The 19956-nt window shown below is 41.7% G+C and overlaps 1 protein-coding gene across 2 annotated transcripts; it reads left to right on the forward strand.

Annotated features, from left to right (window-relative positions):
* Positions 1 to 306: 306 nt before the first annotated feature.
* Positions 307 to 19063, forward strand: TMEM123 (transmembrane protein 123). 2 transcript variants are annotated; one of them, XM_049822743.1, is made up of 6 exons: positions 307 to 448; positions 6133 to 6201; positions 8474 to 8539; positions 13209 to 13400; positions 14783 to 14936; positions 17100 to 19063. In XM_049822743.1, the coding sequence occupies exons 1-6, from the start codon at positions 379 to 381 to the stop codon at positions 17122 to 17124; spliced, it is 576 nt and encodes a 191-aa protein (XP_049678700.1). In that variant the 5' UTR covers positions 307 to 378; the 3' UTR covers positions 17125 to 19063. The 2 variants fall into 2 exon arrangements, with proteins under 2 accessions (XP_049678700.1, XP_049678701.1); XM_049822744.1 differs by lacking the exon at positions 6133 to 6201.
* The last annotated feature ends 893 nt before the right edge of the window (positions 19064 to 19956 follow it).

A 19956-nucleotide genomic window follows, 5' to 3' on the forward strand; every position in this document is an offset into this window, starting at 1 on the left:
GCAGGACTCCTGGTGCTCGGCACTCCGAGTGCTGGGCCCCCGTTTCGGCGGGAGCTCGCGGACCCGCCGGAGGGCCGCTAGGCCAACCGCCTCCGCGTGCACCTCGTCACGCACGGGCTTTGCCGCCCAGCCTGCTGTGAGACCGGCGGGAGAGAGGGCGGGACGCCCCTGCGGAGGAGCGGGCTGAGGCCGGGCGGCGGGCGGGCCCCCACACCGGGCCCGGCCTGCGCCGCTGAGGCAGCGCCGCGAGGGGGCAGAGCGCAGTTCTCCTCACGCGCAGGACGCACCCGACGCACCCCCCGCCCCGCCCACGCCGACCCGGGCAGGCAGCGGCTGGCGTGCTCCGGCGAGTGCGCGCCCGCGGCTCCCTCCGCGGCCATGCGGCTCCTCGCCGGTGCTGCCTGCGCGTTGCAGGCGGCAGCGCTGCTGCTGCTCGTCCCCGGATCCCGTGAGTAGCGGCCGCGGGGGGACGGGAAGGGCGCGGCGGGCCGCGGCGCTGCTGCCGCCGCTCCTCTCCGCCGGCACGGAGGCGGCAAGCCGGTCCGCGCGGTGGCTGCTGCGACACCTCCGCCGGGAGGACGCGGGCCTCGCCGCGTCGCTGGTGGCTGGGAGCGGGAGCCGGGCTGCGGGCTGCGCCCTCGCTGCCCCGCCGAGCGCCCGTTCGCTGGGGATCCCGGCCGGGAGGAGGCCGGGTGGTTGGCCGAGTTTTTCTTTCCACCTTCCCGAAGGCGAGCCGGGTGCGATTGCACCGTGCGCAGGGCCGGTGTCTCCAGAGCGGACCTGTAACGGAGACGGGGCGCGAGAGGCTTAATAGTCAGGATGTGTTTGAAGTAGAAACCGTAATTTTAAGAACTAAAAAGCACCAAGGAGCGTTTGGTGGTGGGGTGAATGTTTGCACACAACCGAAGATGGGCGAACGCGCCCTGCTCCTGGCCCTGCTCCCCCACCCCCCCCCCCCGGCTCCTCTCTCCCACCTGCCTGCGCGCCGGCGGCGGGGAGGGGGCGTCAGGCACTGCTGGAGGTGTCGGGGGGGGGAAGGCAAGAGGTGTTCCCCAAACCCTGCGGGTGTCCCAGAACACGGACCGTCCCGGGATGGATGTCGAGGCGAGCGGGCCGTGGGGGAGTCAGGGAAGCCCCGGGCAAGGCTAGGCTGGAAGGAAACGCTTCCCTTGCCCTTCTCGATGCTGTTCTCTGAGGCGCGCTGTAATTGTGACGAGTGGCTTTTATTAGCTTGGGGGTCGTCGTGGCTTTGCTGTTAGGACAGATGGTGTGTTTTGTCGCTTTTCGGTCTGGCGCTTGCAGCAGTGCCTCTTTTTAACGGCTGATTCTAGTGAATACACCACCTTCTGTTTTCTTGTGCTTTAACTCAGGTGGTAGACGACCAGATACAGGGGATAATCATCAACGTGCACTCAACTAAAATGAGAGATACAAAAGTCTGAGCTGCCAGAGTTGCCTTTTCAGAAGACTGAAATGCCCCATACAGTCCCCCACAATTTTCCAAAGTAAAGAAGCTGAAAGATAGGTACCAAGATTAACCTATCATAAATAATGTTGAGGACTATCAGTCAGTTCAGCGGTGTTAATATGCTGTTGTTTAATCTGGTGAAGCTATAATACAAATTGATACAAAAAAAGTAAAATGAGGAATGTAAACAGCTTTATAATTGCCCTTCCAAAAAAAGCAAGCTTTTTTTGAAGAAGTTTGCTGGTAACCTGTTTACTGCTTTGCTAAGATCGCATGGCCTCCATTTTACAACAGTAGACTGTCATTTCATTTGATATAAGATTTCCCTGATCTGTCTTTTATCCTACTGCTTTCTGAGTGCATATGCTGGTTTAACTCAGTGTACGGTCAGTGCTGTCTCCTGGGGCAGGAATGATCTCATCTAACTTTTGACAGTCAAATGTAGTGCTTCCTCTTTATACGAATTTGTTGTCTAGTCCCCATTTATAATATGTTGAGAGAAGTTGTGCCCTTTTAAGGCTCAGTCTAATGTATCTACTGAAGTTTCTTTTTTTTTTCTGTCCACTTACTCAGAAACTTCCAGAAACTACTGCTGAGATTTGTGTTGGTTTCAGCAAAAGTTTGTGATTCACTTAATGAACACTATCAGAGAAAGTGTGAAACCCATCAAATACTATAATACTACGATCTGCAAAAAGTGACAGTGGCAGTAGATTTGTCCTCATTCCAGTTAAGATTTTTGGGCAGGCTGGTTATTTCAATATAATGCTGTTCTTTTACTCTGCTGGAAAGCCTATTTCTATGTGTCGGTCAAGTCAGTGGAAGAAATATAACCAAAATGTTACAGTTTAGGAAAAAAATCCTTCTCACTTTTGTGTAAAATCCAGCTGGATTTTTCCTGATATCTGAGTGAGTGAGGAGAATCCACACTCCCTGGCAGGAAGCTGCTCCCACCCCCTTCCTCTGTTCAGAAAAGATAGCTAGCAACATCTTCCAAGAGCTTACCTGTATACAAAAATACTCGCAGTACAAAAAATGAGCAGCAGCAACTGCCAGACCTAAGAACAGGCTTGGCGTTTTGATTTCAGCATATTTCCTTACTTCTCTTAGACTCTTGGGTGACAGCAAAAGGTGGTGTAGTTTTTCAGTCTTGGATTGACCAGAGTTGAGAATCAGTTACTTGGGTCTGTGTTGTTTTGCTAGGCATCTATGCATTGGTGTTTATGCTTTCATTTGCAAGACTGTGAGGTAATTTCACAATGTTAAGGTATGAGAACCAGTCCAGAAAGTTGCTGAGATAATCCTGCATGACCTCCATCTCAGAATGACCTACCTTCTTGGTAGGTCCAGAATGCCACTTCAAAAAAGACCTTGTTGAGTCAAAGGGAAAAGAAATATAAAGTTTCCAGACAGCAGGGATTTGAACTGATAGTTTGTGAAAATTGCCTGGCAGATGTTACCACGGATTTGGGGCCAGGAGGTTGTTTTTGTTTTAATCTCCGGAATTTGAGTTTCATCCATTTCAACTGAGAATGAGTACCCTGATGGTGGAGACTACCTAGGGGATGATTATATATTCATGTTACTGCTCTAACATTTCTGCTTTAACCATTCCAGCACCTCAGCTGTTACTCATTTGGATTGCTTAGATGTTACTGTGCAAGTCGGAGATCTTTCTGATGGACTGTGCAATGTCAGTGCCTCTGTACTTTCTGTTTTTTGAAGCAACAAAAGTGGAAAGGCTTGGGCATAAGATGCTCCTACTTAGCTGCTATGAATCAAACTTGAAAAGAGAAGATGTCTAGACAGAATTTTATCTATGACTTTTGAAATGTCCCCTAAATGAATGTGTAAAATTGTGCTTAGTAAAAATGTGAGTTTGTATACCAACATGTTTCTGCAGCGTGTGGTATAGTTAGACTAGATATAAAGCCTGTGAGTCCTTAGAAATGCGTTTGTCTTAAATGTGAATGCAGGAGTGGGCAAATTGACCTTTGTCATATGCAGGGAGTTGAATGAGTAGTGCCAGTCACCAGGGCATGCTGCTTCTACCAGACTTCATCTACAAAGAATAGTAATTTGGTACATATCTGAGCTGGAGAGTACAGATTCCTAATATTAAAGGTTCACAGGTGTTATCCAATGTGTTGATTTTTGCAGGATCTGGCAGAATCTGTTCGTTTTAAACAAGTATCAGAACTATCCCTATCACGTTCCCTCCACCTACCTACGTGTTTAGCACAAGCACGGACCTTCAGCACCTGTGTCTGAATGCCACTTCTGGAAGCCGAATTCCAGCTACAAAGCTGGAAGAACTAGCCTGATATTGCCCTTTTCAAAGTTCGCTTATCCAAATTGTCTCCAACTTAGGACTTCTTACGTGCTAGAGCAACAAAACCACAAGAGGCCCTGGAAGCGCTCAGCATACCAAACCGTGCCATAGCGTTTCATAGGAAGCATGCTTGCCTTCACATACACCCCAGCCAGCCACAAGTAGTTATGTTTTTAGCTGCATCTGTGCCTGACCTTAAACAGAGGAAAACAGAGTTGTCTGACAAAAATGTTGTTAGTCCCTTTCCCCTGTCCTTTTCTAGTATGTGGTGCTTTGGTGCATTGCTTTAAGTTGGGTATTTCCTTGGTTCAGTTCTGTTTCATCATCAAAAATGAACATGGAGTTTTGTGGGGGTTTTTTCTTCCCATCTCTCCTGTGGATCATGGCGGGAACAAGGATGAACACAGTTTCTCTACTCAAGATTTCTAGGCCCAATATTGCAACTAATCCTGTGGCCCAAAGAGCTTTACCTCCGCTCATCCGCAGGACCTTCCACGCTGCAGCTGGCTGCCAGCTTTCTCCCCGCTTCCTTCCTGTGCTCACGCCTGCACATGTACACCTGGGACAGTGCAGGCTTCTAACCCTTGCTCCCTGGAGAAGGCCAGAAACCCGCACTGTTTCACTTTGGGCCAGTTCCACTGTGCAGTCTGATCTTGAAGGAGAGTGTCCAGTTGTCAGAGCCACCGCTGTGTAAAAGTATATGCTGCTTTTCCCTTTGCCTTAACCCAGGAGTCCTTCCTGCCTTCCTGGTTGAAGTTTTCTGCTGTCCCTCCAGTGATACACACAGCTTCAAATCCGAAACCACATTCCGAGGATAGAGAACAGTTTGGGAATAGTGTCATTTTAGAGATTTTCTTTTTCTCACCTGTCCTATTCACAGCCACGTGTTCCAATGTGGCAGATGCTTATGCAGTACCCCATATTAAGATGTATTTGTATTCTGGAGCAACTGCTTTTGATCTAAATTAAGAAACCTAATTTTTTTTTGAGAAGGAAAAAAAAAAGTATCTTATGAGCTGGATATGGTCTTTGATGTCTTTCAAGGTGTGCAGTCCAAGCTGATCTGAACTAGGACTAATGCAGTCCTGTCTTCCCTTCCACCTCTGGTTCCTGCCCCTCTCTTTCATCTAATGCTACAGGGAGCCCATTCTGCTGGTTGAGGCAGCAAAAAACATTGTGTGCTGTTGGAGAGGGGGGTAATGTCAGTTTTCTGTTGGCTTAGCTTCCTCAATCAGATCATTGTTAAATGCAGGAGGACTAACTCTGGTGTAGACCACTTTTTGCAGGATTGGGTCCTTGCTGGGGAACCTTAGTTTAGCTGTGTTCCATTCTCCCTTTTTCATTTGTTTTCCCTAAACTTCCTAATTAAACAGTCTAACATATCTTGCAGTGCTGCCCTCAGTCTTGATATTGCAGGGATAAGATGCAAATGATTCGCCATTTGTATTTGCAAATTTTACCATTCTGAGATCTTTCCTTTGTAACTACTATGAAAGTGCCCTATTTCTGTAACACTTAGTTCAGGTTATTTGCTTGCCTTTAGCAGAATATTGTTATAAGTAATCAAAACTAAACTCTGCTTGGCAAAGGCAGAATCCACAATTGATCCTCTTGCATGCATGTGAATGCCAGACTTTTCATTCTGTGTGGTTTCTCTTTAAATTTTACCATTTGTTTGTAGATCAGGCCTAAGCACAGAGTAATCAGGCCTCAGTTAGTCTTTAGGATATGATGATATTTCAACAGAGGCGTGATCCTTCTGTATCCCACTGCCCACCTGTGAAATGCTCAGTGGATGCGTTAACATGCTGTTAGTCCCCAACTAAGCAATTCAGCATCTAAGTGGAGCTTATTGTCTACCATGCTGTCCATGTAGGGGCAGAGCAAGCACTCATCTGCTTGCAAAGGCCTTGCAGACTTCATAGGAAAATATTTACATGAGAAGTTCTTTTCCTTGTGCTGTAGGTGATGCTGGTCATATGTTATTACTGAAGGAAGATGCCTGATTTTCTACCTCTTGCTTCTTTCAGTCTCCTTTCATCTCAAGGAGGAAGAGAACTTGGGATGGTGATGGTGGGGAAGATAAAACTGAGGATGGGAAGGAGTTCCAGTTCATTTGATGGTTGGGTAGTGCAAATGTAATTTTTAATGTGCTAAGAGCAGGCTGTTTTGGTACCATGCTTTTATATCATCATTATACCTAACTCCTGTCCATGGTAGTTTGGTCATTTATATGCCCAAAACAAGTGACAGATGCTGTGCTAACTTTTTTTGTTTGTTTCTTAGTAATAAAGAACCTAAAACTATCTTATTCTTCTTGGGTTTTATGTAGGAAATGAAGAGACGAACAACTCCAGCAGTACTACACCCTTTACTACGATGCCAGACCATAAGTTGCAACGTAATACTTTTGGCATTTCTGTTGTTGTTTCTCAGTAGCATCGAGAAAAGCAATATGTATTATTGTAAGCCTTAAGCTGTCCTGTAATAGTTTGCTCTTTATTTTATTGAATTGTGAACAGCTGTAGGGAAGGAGGGAGGTATGCCGATTGTTGCATCTATTCTGCGACAATTAAAGATACTGAAGAGGAACAGTAGAACACAATTCAATCCTTGTATCCCTAGGTACCCAAGAGCAACAGAAAGAGGAGAAATAAAATGGGAAAATTTTATGTATTTTATTTAGAACTAGTTCCATTATGTAGAACTAGAAGTACCTGCCAACATCAATTTACAGTTAAAAAGAGAACCAGCAGCTCAAGAAGTCTGCTGGGCTAGAATTCAGTGCTCTTCAGAAAAAGGGGCAAGGCACTTTTTCGTTTGATTTTTAATGTCAAAATGGATCCTAGGCCCACTGTGCTTGAGCTCATTGCCAAAGTACATGTTTATTTCATAGTGTAATCTCATTTTGACTGCATTAAGCTGTACGTCTCTAAGCATGTGCCATGCAAAAAGCATATTCCTTGAGTCACTTTTGCCCTGTACTACTTTGCTTATCTCGTTTGCTATTGGCCAACAAGTGAGATGTATAGCCAATACTCTGTTCATTGACTCTATCTTGTGTTAATTGCATCACTGACTCACACCCAAATTCCAGGCAGTGTACATGGCTTCTTTTCACCTGTATGAGCACGCAGTCCACATCCAGACACGTTCCCAGGGTTGCAGAAGTAAGCACTCAGAACTTGGGGGAAACACAGAGTTGTGGTCTGGTTACAGTATTCGGCCAGTGTGGGAAAGGTTTAGCCCCAGGCATATCCGTGGCTTACACTGGTACAAAAGTCAACATATCCAAGAAAGAATGTGTTTGGTTTTCAAAGGCAGTTAAATCTGCAACTTAATATCCTAGGTATGTCAATGTAAGGATTGTGTGTGCAGTACACAATGGTGGGGTTAGTTCACTATGATTACACCAAAGAAAAGGCAAAGTAATTCCCTCTGTAATTCCCCCCCCCCCCTCCTTTTTGGTAGGTGATATGGAGGTGTAAATTTGTTGCATTTGTTCTTAAACCTGAGCTTGCTCATAATGTGTATGCAACTGCAGAGAGGGTTGACAAAACTGGTTTAGACTAGACTTCTCCAGTGGTAAGAAAAGCAGATCTGTTCAAAGGAAATAGGCCTGCTTCTTGATTCTGGTAGCTCTCTTGCTATTCTCGTCATCGCTGAGGTTATGCACTTTGTTTTCCAGCCATGCTGAAAAGTGATAGAGCTGCTGCAAGGTGCATAGCACTAACACGTGGGAGGATGCTGTAAAAGACCAGTTCCTTCAGAGAAAAGAATCAGAGTGGGCATAGACAGCAGTGCAGAACAAAGGGAGGGAAGTATGGTCAGTGACACTTCCAGGAACAGGAGGTTCCGAACAGCCCAGTAGATCTTTGCCAGGAGGAAGAGACCGTTAACCTGTAAGAAACATTGAAGAGGGGTGCAGCAATGAGGACAGAAGTGAGAGTGGGAGGGTGCCTGAGAACCTAGAAGTAACATGGGGGGGGGGGGGGGGGGGGGAAGGGGAGGGGAGAAGGGGTTTGGGGGGAAGAACTGGAAAAGTAGAAGTGAAAGAAAGGAGGGAAGGACAAAACCATTAAGGTTGAAACATGGTTTATATTTTAAGTCTTTGGAAACTGGTACATTCTTAGGACCCTTTTTGTGTAGAGAGAGCATAAGCCCACAGAAAGATGTTTCACAGGGTATTGGTCTGTCTCTACTTGACATGACTACAGTATGTTCCTAGCATGAGCCCAGTTTGTAACAGATGCAGCAAAAGGAAAGAAAAGATTGAGGCACAGGAAATGGAACTGAAGCTAGAAAAAAACCCACAGTGCTTAAGTAGGTCAAGAAAGTCAGTGACAGTACGGCTGCTGACAGCAAATGCAGTAGAGCATGATGTGGAAGTGGAAGAGAGCAAAAAGAGGAGAGGTAGAGAATTCAGATGCAGACCATCTGGGCACTGCTGTGCATACAGTGTAACTATATTCTTGCTGCACTTTGATCTGGAAGCATTTTGCAGAGGGATAAAACCATCTGCTTTGGGGTGGAACACTCTCTGCTGTATTCCCATTCGTAGCCTGCAAACACAGATACCCTGAGGAGAGTACTGTATTGTGGGAAGTTTAATTATAGTATATTAACATGAAAATAAATAATATTTCTTTTCTTGTTTTCTTTTTTCCTTGAAGACAATAGCAGTTCATCCAATCTCACTGATATGTCATCCACACAATCTACAGCAACATCTACAGTAGGTATGTATGTGTTCATCTGTCCGTTACTATGAACCTAGAAGCTAGCTCCAAACCTACCCCAGACAGTACCAAATTCTAAAGAAATATCCATCAAAAGTGGGTATTTGAGAGAAGCGTTATCATTTTAGGGCTGGGAGGCAACATGTAAAAAAACTCTGAGATGAAGCTATACTGTGTTTCAAGTTTAGGTAGCACGCTTCATCAGTAGAAGCAATGATATCTGTGGTGCCATTGAAAAACAGGAATCAAAATAAAACTTCAAAGAAGTTTTGAAGAAATGAAGAAAGAATTGAAAGAAATTGGTCTTTTTAATGTTCATTCTTTGTCTCTAACCAAACTTCTTTCATTTTCGTGGAGTAAAGATGAATGGGTTGTGGTGCAAATAGTGCATATCTGTTTAATGTTACTTCACAGTAAATAGATTTAGGGTATAACAAAGTCCTGGGGGCTTGATTTGCAAGAGTAAGACTCCATTTCCATTTAGGTAAGACTCATGGCACCTTATACCATAGAAAATAGTCCTTATAGAGCTCATAGCACAAAACAGTGATTTTCAAGGAAGACATGAACGGCAGATCTGGGACAGTCTGTCACGGGTACTTCTGCATTGTTCTAGCACTACCGACTTTCCTTCACAACTTGGCAAAAGAACTGTAGGTAAGAATGATTTCCCAAGGCAGCAGTGTTGCAGTTGTGATGCTTCAACATAAGTAACGTGTATACAAAACACATCTTTGTAGAAAGAAGAAATAGCTGTATTAGATAAACTAGTAGAGTTTGAAAGCAGATACTTAACCTGGGACAGAAACAAACAGTTCATCCACTTGTATTTGCAGTGTTCCAGCTGTTGGCTATGTCAATGAGAGATTACTAATAAAGGAAATTAAAACAATTATTTTCTGGAAGAACTTGCACAGGCATATTTTTACCACGTCAGTAAAGACTGGATAATAATTAATGTCATGCAGTTGTTCAGTCTGCAATGCACAGATACAAGGTTGTATCTGAGAGAAGAGAAGCTAGTTCCATGCATGAACTGGTTCCCCTTTGTACTAAGAGCCATGTGAAAGCAGGGCAGAAATATTGTGTGTACCTCAAGATACTTTGTGTACTTGTGGAGTTTTATGCTGATCATAAGGTCCCAGCTACGTCATTCCATTTCCAGCACAACTCTCACTTTGTGTGTCTGTAGTCTCCAGATAACCTCTGAGCTACCACAATCAGAAGTTGCTTCTTATTAAGAATAAAATACTCACCAGGGGGGAAAAAAAAAAAAAAAACTCTGCAAAGACCTTCCTTTTGATAGCAAGGAAGTGGTGCAGTGTCTCATTCCATTGCCTGCAATTGTACCAGTTTAAGCATGTCTGACTTGGAAAGTGGAGAGATTTTTGTAATCCCCTTGTTGCCTTAGGGCCTTACCCATGTGTAAAGCCATTGTTAACCACAGGTGTTTCACCCACCCTGTGCTCCAGCCCTTCCACCCTTTGCTTCAGTCCTGACTATGGGTTACTTGCCGGGGTCTGAGCTTTACTATGTCTGGATAATAACAGTAAAAAGATGCCTGAGCTCTTTATTGTTAGGCACAGTACAAACCTAACAAACAGCTAAGCCTTGATTCACATTGTTTATGATTCACATCCTTCTTTGGCTTTTTTCCTTTTTTTTTTTTTTTTGTTATAAACTTAATAGATTTTAAGACAATGTTAATCCATTTTGATTATCTGTCTTGACCTCTTCAGAATAAAGACTACAAGATAGATGCGTTTAATTTTGCGTCTCTGCTTTTTTTTTTTTTTTGGAAGCTTTTCATTGCAGAAGCAAAAGTCTCTTTCATTCAATCATTTTCCATGTAAAGGAGAGTATTTATTTATTTTAGGAAGAGCATTCAATAATAATTATTTTATATATTAGCACAGTGCTTATGCAATTTGAGTTGTTTGTTCTTGTTGAGTTAGAACGCTAAGGGGGTAGTGCATGCTGCTAAGAATTCTTATCTTTATGTTATATATATAGTTTGATTGATGGCTATAGCATAGCTATTTAATGTTTAAACACTTGTAGCATACAAAGTAAAATATTTGTCTCTTTTAAAAACGAAGCATCATAAACCTGAATGATATTACTGGCATGCATCCTTTTTAAATAATAAAAATTAACTCAGGCAGTCTGGGTTTGTTTAGCATGATGTTCGATGAAGCCCAGCTGGTCTTTGGGGGGAAAAGTAATTAGGGAAATAAAAGGACAGATGTTGCTAGCAAATGTTTTTTCATCTTAACTCTGTTGGTAAAATAGTATGGGTAAGATGTTTCAGAGGCACAGAAGAACAGATTGGTGCCCAATTCATGTCAGCTTCCCAAATTTTCCAGCCGCCTCAGATAGCCTCCCACTGATGTTTTGAAATGACTGGTGCTAAATATATCATGAAAGATAAGTCTGTAGGAGATTAACCAGATTTTAATTCTAATGTTATATCACCAAGTGCTGTAATCTTGATAAAGTAAGAAAAAAGGATTGCTAGTAGGAAAGGGGGGGGGGGGGAGGGGGAGTAATGTGCAAATCTTGCTGAAATTCCTCACGATAGCTGCTTGGATGTTTTTTGTGCTGACTCACGTTTTCTGTAGGGTAATGTAATGGCCATAGGATAAGTACCATCTCTGTGTAACATGGTTTAATAATGTTACACATAGAAAAAGTAGCCATTGTGTCGCTCAGAAACACAAGCCAGTTTAACACCAGAAATCAAAATCAAAAAATCAAAAAAAAAAAAAAAAAACACCCAAAACACAGAAAACTGACTGATTGACACTTGCATTTAGATTTGTCTTTATTTTGGTATCTTTCATATTAGGAATGCAGTTACCAGGTGTGGTTTCATGTCATGTAACTGTAGATGGTTTCCATATAGACATTTCCTTGCTTATTTCCTACAATGAGGAACCATTTGATATTTTTAGATCATTGTGCCTTTGGGGAGTTTACCTGTCAGTATTAAAATGTGCCCTGAATTTTATCTGATGTATTTTACACATGCTTCATAGAGGAACTGAATTTCCTAAGTGTAACAAGGTAAGCACATGAATATAGTACTCAACTGTTCCATCTCAATGAATGCTCATTTCAAAGTGTTTCCTAGGGTTGTGGCACAATACAGTTATAACATCAAAGAACAGGAAAATAAATAACATTTATAATGGGGACTATATTGGGCTGTTTCAGTAGTTTTAATGTTAAATGTCTCAGAAAAGTGTTGTGTAGGCCAGTTCCTTTCTTAATGTTTAAATTGTTGTATTGTTTGGGGTTTTTTAAGTTTTTGCTATTCACATCTGCACAGGAAGCAGTGATACTTAAGTCTTAGCAAAGACACCATTCTGTGTGTAGCTAGGCATGTTTTAAACCACACTTACAGGAAGATTATTCCATAGAAGCATTTTAGATGCTGTATAATAAAAAAAAAGCAGAAATTGAATTATCAAGTTTACTGTGGAATTAAGATGAAACTACCTGTTCTTCAGTTGTTCTAGTTTTAGACAGTTTCAAGAAAACATGGGTGTAATTAGACATTTGAATGTCTGTAATGAAAAGCTTTTGTGGTGTTTAAAATGAACTCGGCTTGTGTGAGGTTATAGAAATAATACAGTAGTAGACAGCTGCAAAGGGAGCTTTTTCTCCCTAAAATTTCTTCATACATAAAAGCTATTTGCCTCATATTGTCTGCTTGGAGAAATGCTAGTTACATAACAGGCTCATGTTTCTTGTTAGTTCCTTCTTAGAAAAATAAGTAATTATTCTTAAGATCAGTCTAGCTGACTGCCTTCTACTAAGGCTCTAAGGATTTTGCTATAAATATCAATCTCTATTATTCTGGAATTTTGTTTCATGGTATTTTTATTCTGAAAAGTTCATTACAGCTTTCTGAGGAGGGAAGTGTTAGGTAAAAGCAGAGTAAAAGTTAATGACATTAGGTGTCAACTGAACTTGTGAAACAGCATTCCAATCTTTGTTTTAACCTTGGCAAGACAGCTCACTACTAAATAAATCATACAAGCCAGCAGATTTACTTTAGTCAAACTTCTGTCATGTGTGGAAAATCTTGAACCTTAAGTTTAACATACATACAGAATTCATTCTGGTAAGTTTAATATACGTGCAGCCTTAGTAAAGCCGGTGTTACATTCAACAGCAAATTCAAGATTACATCTTTTTTAAAACGGGGGAGGATGGGATGGGGCACATGTTTTCATGCAAAATCCATTCTTATCAGAAAAGCTTAGTTACCTGAAAAGTTGGGCACTTCAAATGGAAAGTTACTCTTGATCCAGAATTTTATCACATTTTAAAATACTGTTAGGCATGATTCTGTGGAATTGCATAGTGTTATCCAAACAAAATTGGCCCTCTAAAAGTTACCAGGTATTATCCAGGTTTTATTTACAGCCTTTCCTTTAAACCATTCCTGACCCTCAGACCCAGAAATCAGAAGTTAGGTCTTTCCAAAGGAAGTGCATAGGGGAAGGAGTCTGTATGCAATCCTGGATATGCATGCACTGGCAATTTCATTGTTACTCTGCCATATTATTTGGGCATGATAAATGCTATCATATTCAATGAGTATACAGTTTATTATTTTTAAGTATTTTTCTGTGTGATATCACAAATAAAAAATTTCCAGGTATGTCCACCAGTACTATTCATCTGACCAGTACCAGTCAGCCCACCAACACCACTACATCTGTCACCTTGATGACTCAGCCCACTAAAACCAGCCAGACAACAAGATCTACCAAAGCTTCATCAGTCACATCATCACAACTCAATATTACAGTGGTGACCGCTTCCAAGATTTCTTTCACTTCTGTAACAGGTGAGTTCGCATTTTAAGAAGCTTGTAAAGGCTTGGATACATGTTGACATGTGTTGTACAATTGTAGAGTTGTTCGTTTGACAGTAGTGTAACAAAGAAAGAAGGTATATGCATGCTGAAAAACGAGAGTAAGGTAGGGTTTTATTATTAAGTTGGCTACAATCATGTTCCTCTGAGTATTCCATTTAAATAAGGCTTCCCTTAACCCGAGAGACCTGGCATATTTAGGGAAAAAAAAAAAAAAAAAAAGGCGAGTGGTCTGAACCAGCAGCCACCAGCAAGGAGATTAGCAATGTTAGGAGAAAGCCTGGCTTTTGAATACACCTTCTGTATTTGTTCAGCTTTCCCTTCTACACCTTACTTGAACTCATCTTTAATACTTCCTTTTTCACATCTGACCTGTGGCTCAAAGACTGAGTCCTGTTGGCTACATTTGTAGCAATGTAATGAGTTTTATCCCTAATGTAGGATAGAGTATGACTGTGACTGAGTCACACTTTATGTAAAAGTTGCCAAACACAGTTTGGCAGTACCCTTTAATACAAAAACAGCGTAGAATTCAGTATTTCCTTGCGGTTAGCTGCTTGTTGACAGCACTTCACGCTTGCGGGGTTGTTCACATGTCAGTGAAGCATTATTGGGTAGGTGAAGCTGTCATCAGCAGAACTTTTAGTTGGCCACCTAAGGCTCCCTGTGGCAAGTACAAACAGAGATGGGCACAGACTGGGTCTTTCGGTGGGAGTTTGTAGCAGATAAAACGCATTTTCACACAGAAACTGCTATGGCTTATGAGGTCTCACTCGGAGAGTGAGGGTACAATTCCATGACACAAGGTAAAGTAATCCAATAGCTCATCACCACCAAAAGCATTTTACTCCCACCACATAACTATACTGACTGACTTGGTGGTTGTTGGACCCCTCTGCAGACTGACTCGATAGGCTCACCCAACTAAAAGCAACTTCCTTTTCTGCCTGGGCTAATTTCAGGCCAGCCTAGTGAGTTAAATTGGCTCATGGAGGGTATGAAAGATACTAGAACTGGCCTAAGAAGGGCAGGAGCTGCATGTGTGGAAGGAGGGGAGAGCAGCGGGGGGGGAAAGGTGGGGCAAAGAGGGAGGTGGGGAGGAGAAGGGGCAGTCAGTCTTTCGGAGAGAGCAAGCAGTTGGATCAGCTGCTCCGGCATCACCAGAATCCGGCACTTAAAAATGGAGCTCTAGGTTTCAGTGTGCTTGGCTGGTATCTTGCCAGTTGATCTATGTTAAATTTGTCTAATTGGGTCTTTAGATGATATGTCAATGGAGAGGGCAAGATATAGAGTAGTCCCTCAAAACACAATTTTGCAAGCTCTGTAAAAAGTGCCTTTTGTTTTCTTCTTTTCAGCCACATCAAAATCTGAGGCTGCCATAGCCAAAACCTCCAAATTTGATGTGGGCAGTTTTGTAGGTGGCATCGCGCTGACACTTGGAGTCCTAGTTATTCTCTACATTGGATGCAAAACCTATCACTCTAGAAGAGGCATTCAGTACAGAACCATGTAAGTTCTCAAGGCATTGTCCCATGTCAATTTATCACTTTCTTGAGGGGAACAAGGAAAAACAAAGCAAGGAGAATGAACTCTGATACGTACGTTTGTTTAATGTACATAATATTAATATCATTAAGAGATTTAACTGTGATATTTTGTCTTCACCACTTCAGCTATCCCTCATTATTATTATGCCTCTCTTCTGTGTGGGGTTGTTTTCTCTGATCTATTATATAAAGTTTGGGGGTTTTTTAATAAAGGATCCTTGTCCTTTAGCTGTTCCATGAATAGCTAACATTTCCTTCCAAACATTTCCTTGAAATGTTTGCTGCAATTTGCAAGACTTCTGGTTCTTCCTGACACTTTCTCCTAGACTCTAGATTTGTGTATTCACTCTGGCATTTTCTTCCCCTTTGCCGTTAACTTTTTTGTAGTAGCTCTGTTTTCTATTACCTGTATGACATCTTGTTGGAACTCTGCTACCATCTTTTGTATCGCCTTTTATGTACTTTCGAGTCTAGTTTGAGCAGCCAGTTTTAAAGCCGGACATCTAATACTCCACATTCTTAAGCCACCACTGTTGAATTGATTCATTTATTTATTGTCACAGAAAACATTCAAAGGCAATATGGCTATTATTCACATTTTTAAAAGCACAGTATTTGATTATTGTCAATATATGAACTCAAACTTTTGCCCCATCTTGTAATATAGGCAGGCCAACTGGTTGATTTGTAAGACTTAGTTTTCTGTGTCACTTTGTTCTCAACTCCAGAATGTCCATAAAAGTGAGTACGCTGAATCTGCTCTAAGTACTTTTCACAAGTCCATGAAAGGAGAAATCATTTAACTGAATACAGGCATCTGCATCTGAACTAGTCATTTCATATCATTCATATTACCCTAAAGTAGGGTAAATCTGTCACATGAATCAGCCTATCCATGCATTTTTGTATTCACTTACTGTGAGGGCAGCTGAAGAGTCTTAGATAAAGAAGTCTGTGCTGTGGTTATTGAAAGGTATAGGGTGGATCCCACCTATAATCACTTGTTTACCCTGTCCTCTGTGACTTTAAACCTTCTTTGAGCTGCAGGCTGCTACTACTTTCCCTGTGGAGTTGTAGGTGCTGTACAGCAAATACAAGCCTATTGAGAGTAAGTGTGCTTTTCTTAGTTACCTTTTCAAGACCCATTAGAAGTCTATTGGCTTCAGACAGTCTGTAGACTAGAAGTTGAAAAACACTGATTTAAACAGATTCTCTGCCACCAACTTTTTCCAGCCAACAGGTCTCTCTCCTTTATGATTATCAGATTGGGGGACAGGAGGTAGTAGGTCCAGTCTTGTCTTGGGTATGGTTCTTTGTGGAGCTACTCTTCCTCTCCTTTGCAGCATTCATTTCTGAGAGCACAGAACCAGTCAGACATCTATGATTTTGACTTCATCTTGTATCTCACCCCTTTTGTAGTGAATAGTTAATCAAAATTGTACTATCCCATTTGCCAGTTCTACTCAGTTTTCTTCCAGGCTTCCAGACTTGCCTCCTTGTCCCACATTTAGTTTAAGAACTGGGAATTCTTAAAACTAGGTTGCTTTTCTTTTTCCTATTCAGTATCATCCATCTCGGTTGAGAAGCTTGTTTTAAGTGAGGTGATGTCATTAGATTTGTTGGGATGCTAGTGTTTACTCTCTGTCTTGACTCCTGCTTGCTGGTCATGGTGTTCAACCAGTCCCTGCTGCACATGTTTACCCACAGTAGTGTTTGAATGGATATTGTAGAATTAAGATCAACAGTATCTTTAAAACAAAAGAAACCTGTCGCTGACCTTATAAGCTGGCTTTGATTAGCTGTTACTATTGGATATAGGTAAGATAGATAGGATAAAAATGCCTGAGCAACAGCTGATCTAAAAATATGTTCTTGAATGAAATCTGAAAGCCAAAATGTTAATAAGGCTAGTGAAGCTGGCAAGTGTTGACAAAATGAAATTGTTCTGTTAACTTCAGGCTTGGCTCAGAGAGAACTGTAACTGCCAGATCAATGTGCCCTTAGCCCTTTCTAGCAAGGTGGCCTCTGTTCACAAAGTAACCTTCTTAGCGGCAGCTGGGTGGCTGTTTCTCATGTTGACTGTTGCTTGTACTGCAGAACGTTAATTACTGTGTTTCTGTTACAGTGATGAACATGATGCCATCATTTAAAGAGACTTCAGGGAAGACAGTGTTGGACACCCATCCTATCACAGCTGTTGTAACTTCTGAAAGAGTTCCTTTTGTAAAGATGATCAATCTCTAAACCTGTCTTGGGTGCGATCCTGCAAAATGTTGAGACACTCTTTAAACATCCTGATTTTTTTGCATTGGCTTTCCTAAGAAGAGGAACTCAGCACTTTGTAGAGACAGTATTTTCTTTTTCCAGTATTTGTAACCAAACTTAAAGAACGCACATATTGAGTCACTTTAAGGTGTACACACAAGTCTCTGAAATAGCTAATTACTAGCACAGTGGATCGCGTAATTACGCTTCTAAGTAAGTTCAGTGATTTCTCACATACTGTGCAAATCCAGTGTGTTCCATAATGGATATAGTAGGTTAAATAGGATACCTCTGAGACCAAGTATAGGTTTTTGAAAGTAAAATGGGGGGTTTTTGCTAATATTTTGTATTAAATTGTATTTATTTTGAAGTTTGGTGTGAACTTTAGTTTAGAAATTTTGGGTTTTGAACAATTCGGTTACTTAATTTTTATTAGGCTATAAAGGGACACGGTTTGCTGTGTAGAAGGTGTAGAGTACTTGAAACTTCAATCATTAGCTCACCTGTGACCTGCAGAGACTTTCCTCAACAGGCTATACAGTGAGACTAGCTGCAGGAAGCACAGACAGACTGGAGATATCCATCCACAACTCTGTTCTCTAAATGGGTCCTTATAAGAAAACAAATTATGTGATCCATAGCTTTTTTTTTCTTGCATATACAATTGAAGATAAAATAAAAATGGAAGAAGGTAATTGCACCATCATAAATACAATGAAATATGAAAATTGCTTCTAGAAATTGGCTTTTAAGTTGAATGTAGCAATTGCTTTGCTCTTGGTTTTTATTATTATGAAGCTGTATGCAATGTTTTAGCAGCATTTGATAAGCATTGAAAGTTACACAGAGAAGGGGAACATCTGTAAGACAGCATTTTAGAAGAATATAATCTGCATTTTTACAACTATTTTCAGAACTCGGTACTGCAGCACACATGTACAGAGGTCTGGTCAAAAGCCCACTGAAGGCAACAGGGCATCTCTCAGGCAGCCTTTAGATGGAGGCCCAAATACACTGGGGGTCCTGTGCAAGATGGCTGATGTTGCTTCCATATCACTTCTGCATTTATACTGAGGTAAACCAGCTGACCTAGTAGATGGGCTCCTGATTTACATTGGTATATGGAAAACTAGAGCAAGGATCAAGAAACAGAGGCCTGCATCTCCTTATGTCACTGAATAATTGTTCAGTCCTGCTCAGCTTCTATTTGTAGACCTCTCCCTGGTGAAAAGGCTTGGTGTGGTGGGACTTGACCATCCTGGTTACTGCTGGCACTAGTCCATCACACAGGGCACAGCAGGAGGTGGGAACTGCATCTAGGCTGGGGTACAGCACATCAGGGAAAACAAGACTACAGCTCTGGCACAGGTTAATTTTTTTTTTGTTGAGCAATAGTTTATTCTGCCATGCAATGTTAAAAGTGGCCATATAGATGGTTTTTTTCCTTTTTCATATGGAGTAGTAGAACCGTTGTGTCTGAGGCACAACCAACTCCGGCAAACCATGGCTAACGAATAGTCTTAATAGCACCAGCCATGCACCCAAAATGGGGGTAGCAGAGCTGTTTAATTTTTCACTGAGATTGAGGAACAGGGGGAAGAGTGATTTGAAGTAACTCTTGTGATTTTTCTTAGTTGCATTGTTTGGTGGAAAGCCTCTGGTTTTGACTCAAAGAGTTTGGAAATAATTCTTCTATAGAACTGCCATTCTTTACTTTGTAGAAATTAAGACAATTAAGTGCAACTCAGTTACTGGGATTGTCTCACCTCTGTTGTACAGATGAATAAATAAAATTAAATCTTTGGAGTTACTGTATCAATTTCAGTTGGATTTTTATTTTATTAGATGGTTTCATAATTCCCTCAACCCCTTCCACAGTCATAACCATTGAATAAGAAGCATTCACTATATATACCTTTAAATGCTAGAATACCAGATCTAATGCATTTTTGCCCAGTTCAATCATTTGTAATGTATTTTGTAATCCCATTACTACAATAAAGCAAAATTATGTGCTTAAGATTTCAGAGATATCAGTGCAAATCTAAAACCTGGCCTCCTTTCAGGTGTTTGGATATTAGACAAAGTAAGGTACAATTGATAAATTTTACCTTTAACTTTACATTTGCTTTCCCACAGTAAGTGAAAATCCAGCTTCAAGTTACACACCTAAAGTGGGATTAACAGGACAGCTTTTCAGTGTACCATACCACTAAGTACATATTTAGGCCTCAGTCCTGGAGGTCACTTTACAGCATTAGAAGAAACAGTGGACCTGAATTTAGCTATGCTCTACACATGTAGAGGGTCTGACCGTATTAAGTAACTGAAATAGTAATTTAGCATTCAAAAATCCTGATTATGTTAACAGAAGATTGGCACTCAGTTACTGTAAGGAGAGAACATTTGGATTTTGGTCTACCAAATCTTGGACCTATATGAGGTACAAAGCTGACATAGGAGCAAAAGACAGAAAAAAGTCTTTTGTTTCATAGAGTGAAGTCTAGCACTATCCTGGGCAGCTGGGGAATAGAATATAGAATAGTTGGAACAAACCTACAACGATCATCTAGTCCAACTGCCTCACCAGTTCAGGGCTGACAAAGTTAAAGCATGTTAAGGGCATTGTCCAAATGCCTCTTAAACACTGACAGGCTTGGGGCATTGACCACCTCTCTAGGAAGCCTGTTCCAGGGTCTGACCACCCTCTTAGTACA

This window comes from Accipiter gentilis, chromosome 19 (assembly GCF_929443795.1).
Source record: "Accipiter gentilis chromosome 19, bAccGen1.1, whole genome shotgun sequence".
NCBI lineage: Eukaryota > Metazoa > Chordata > Aves > Accipitriformes > Accipitridae > Astur > Astur gentilis.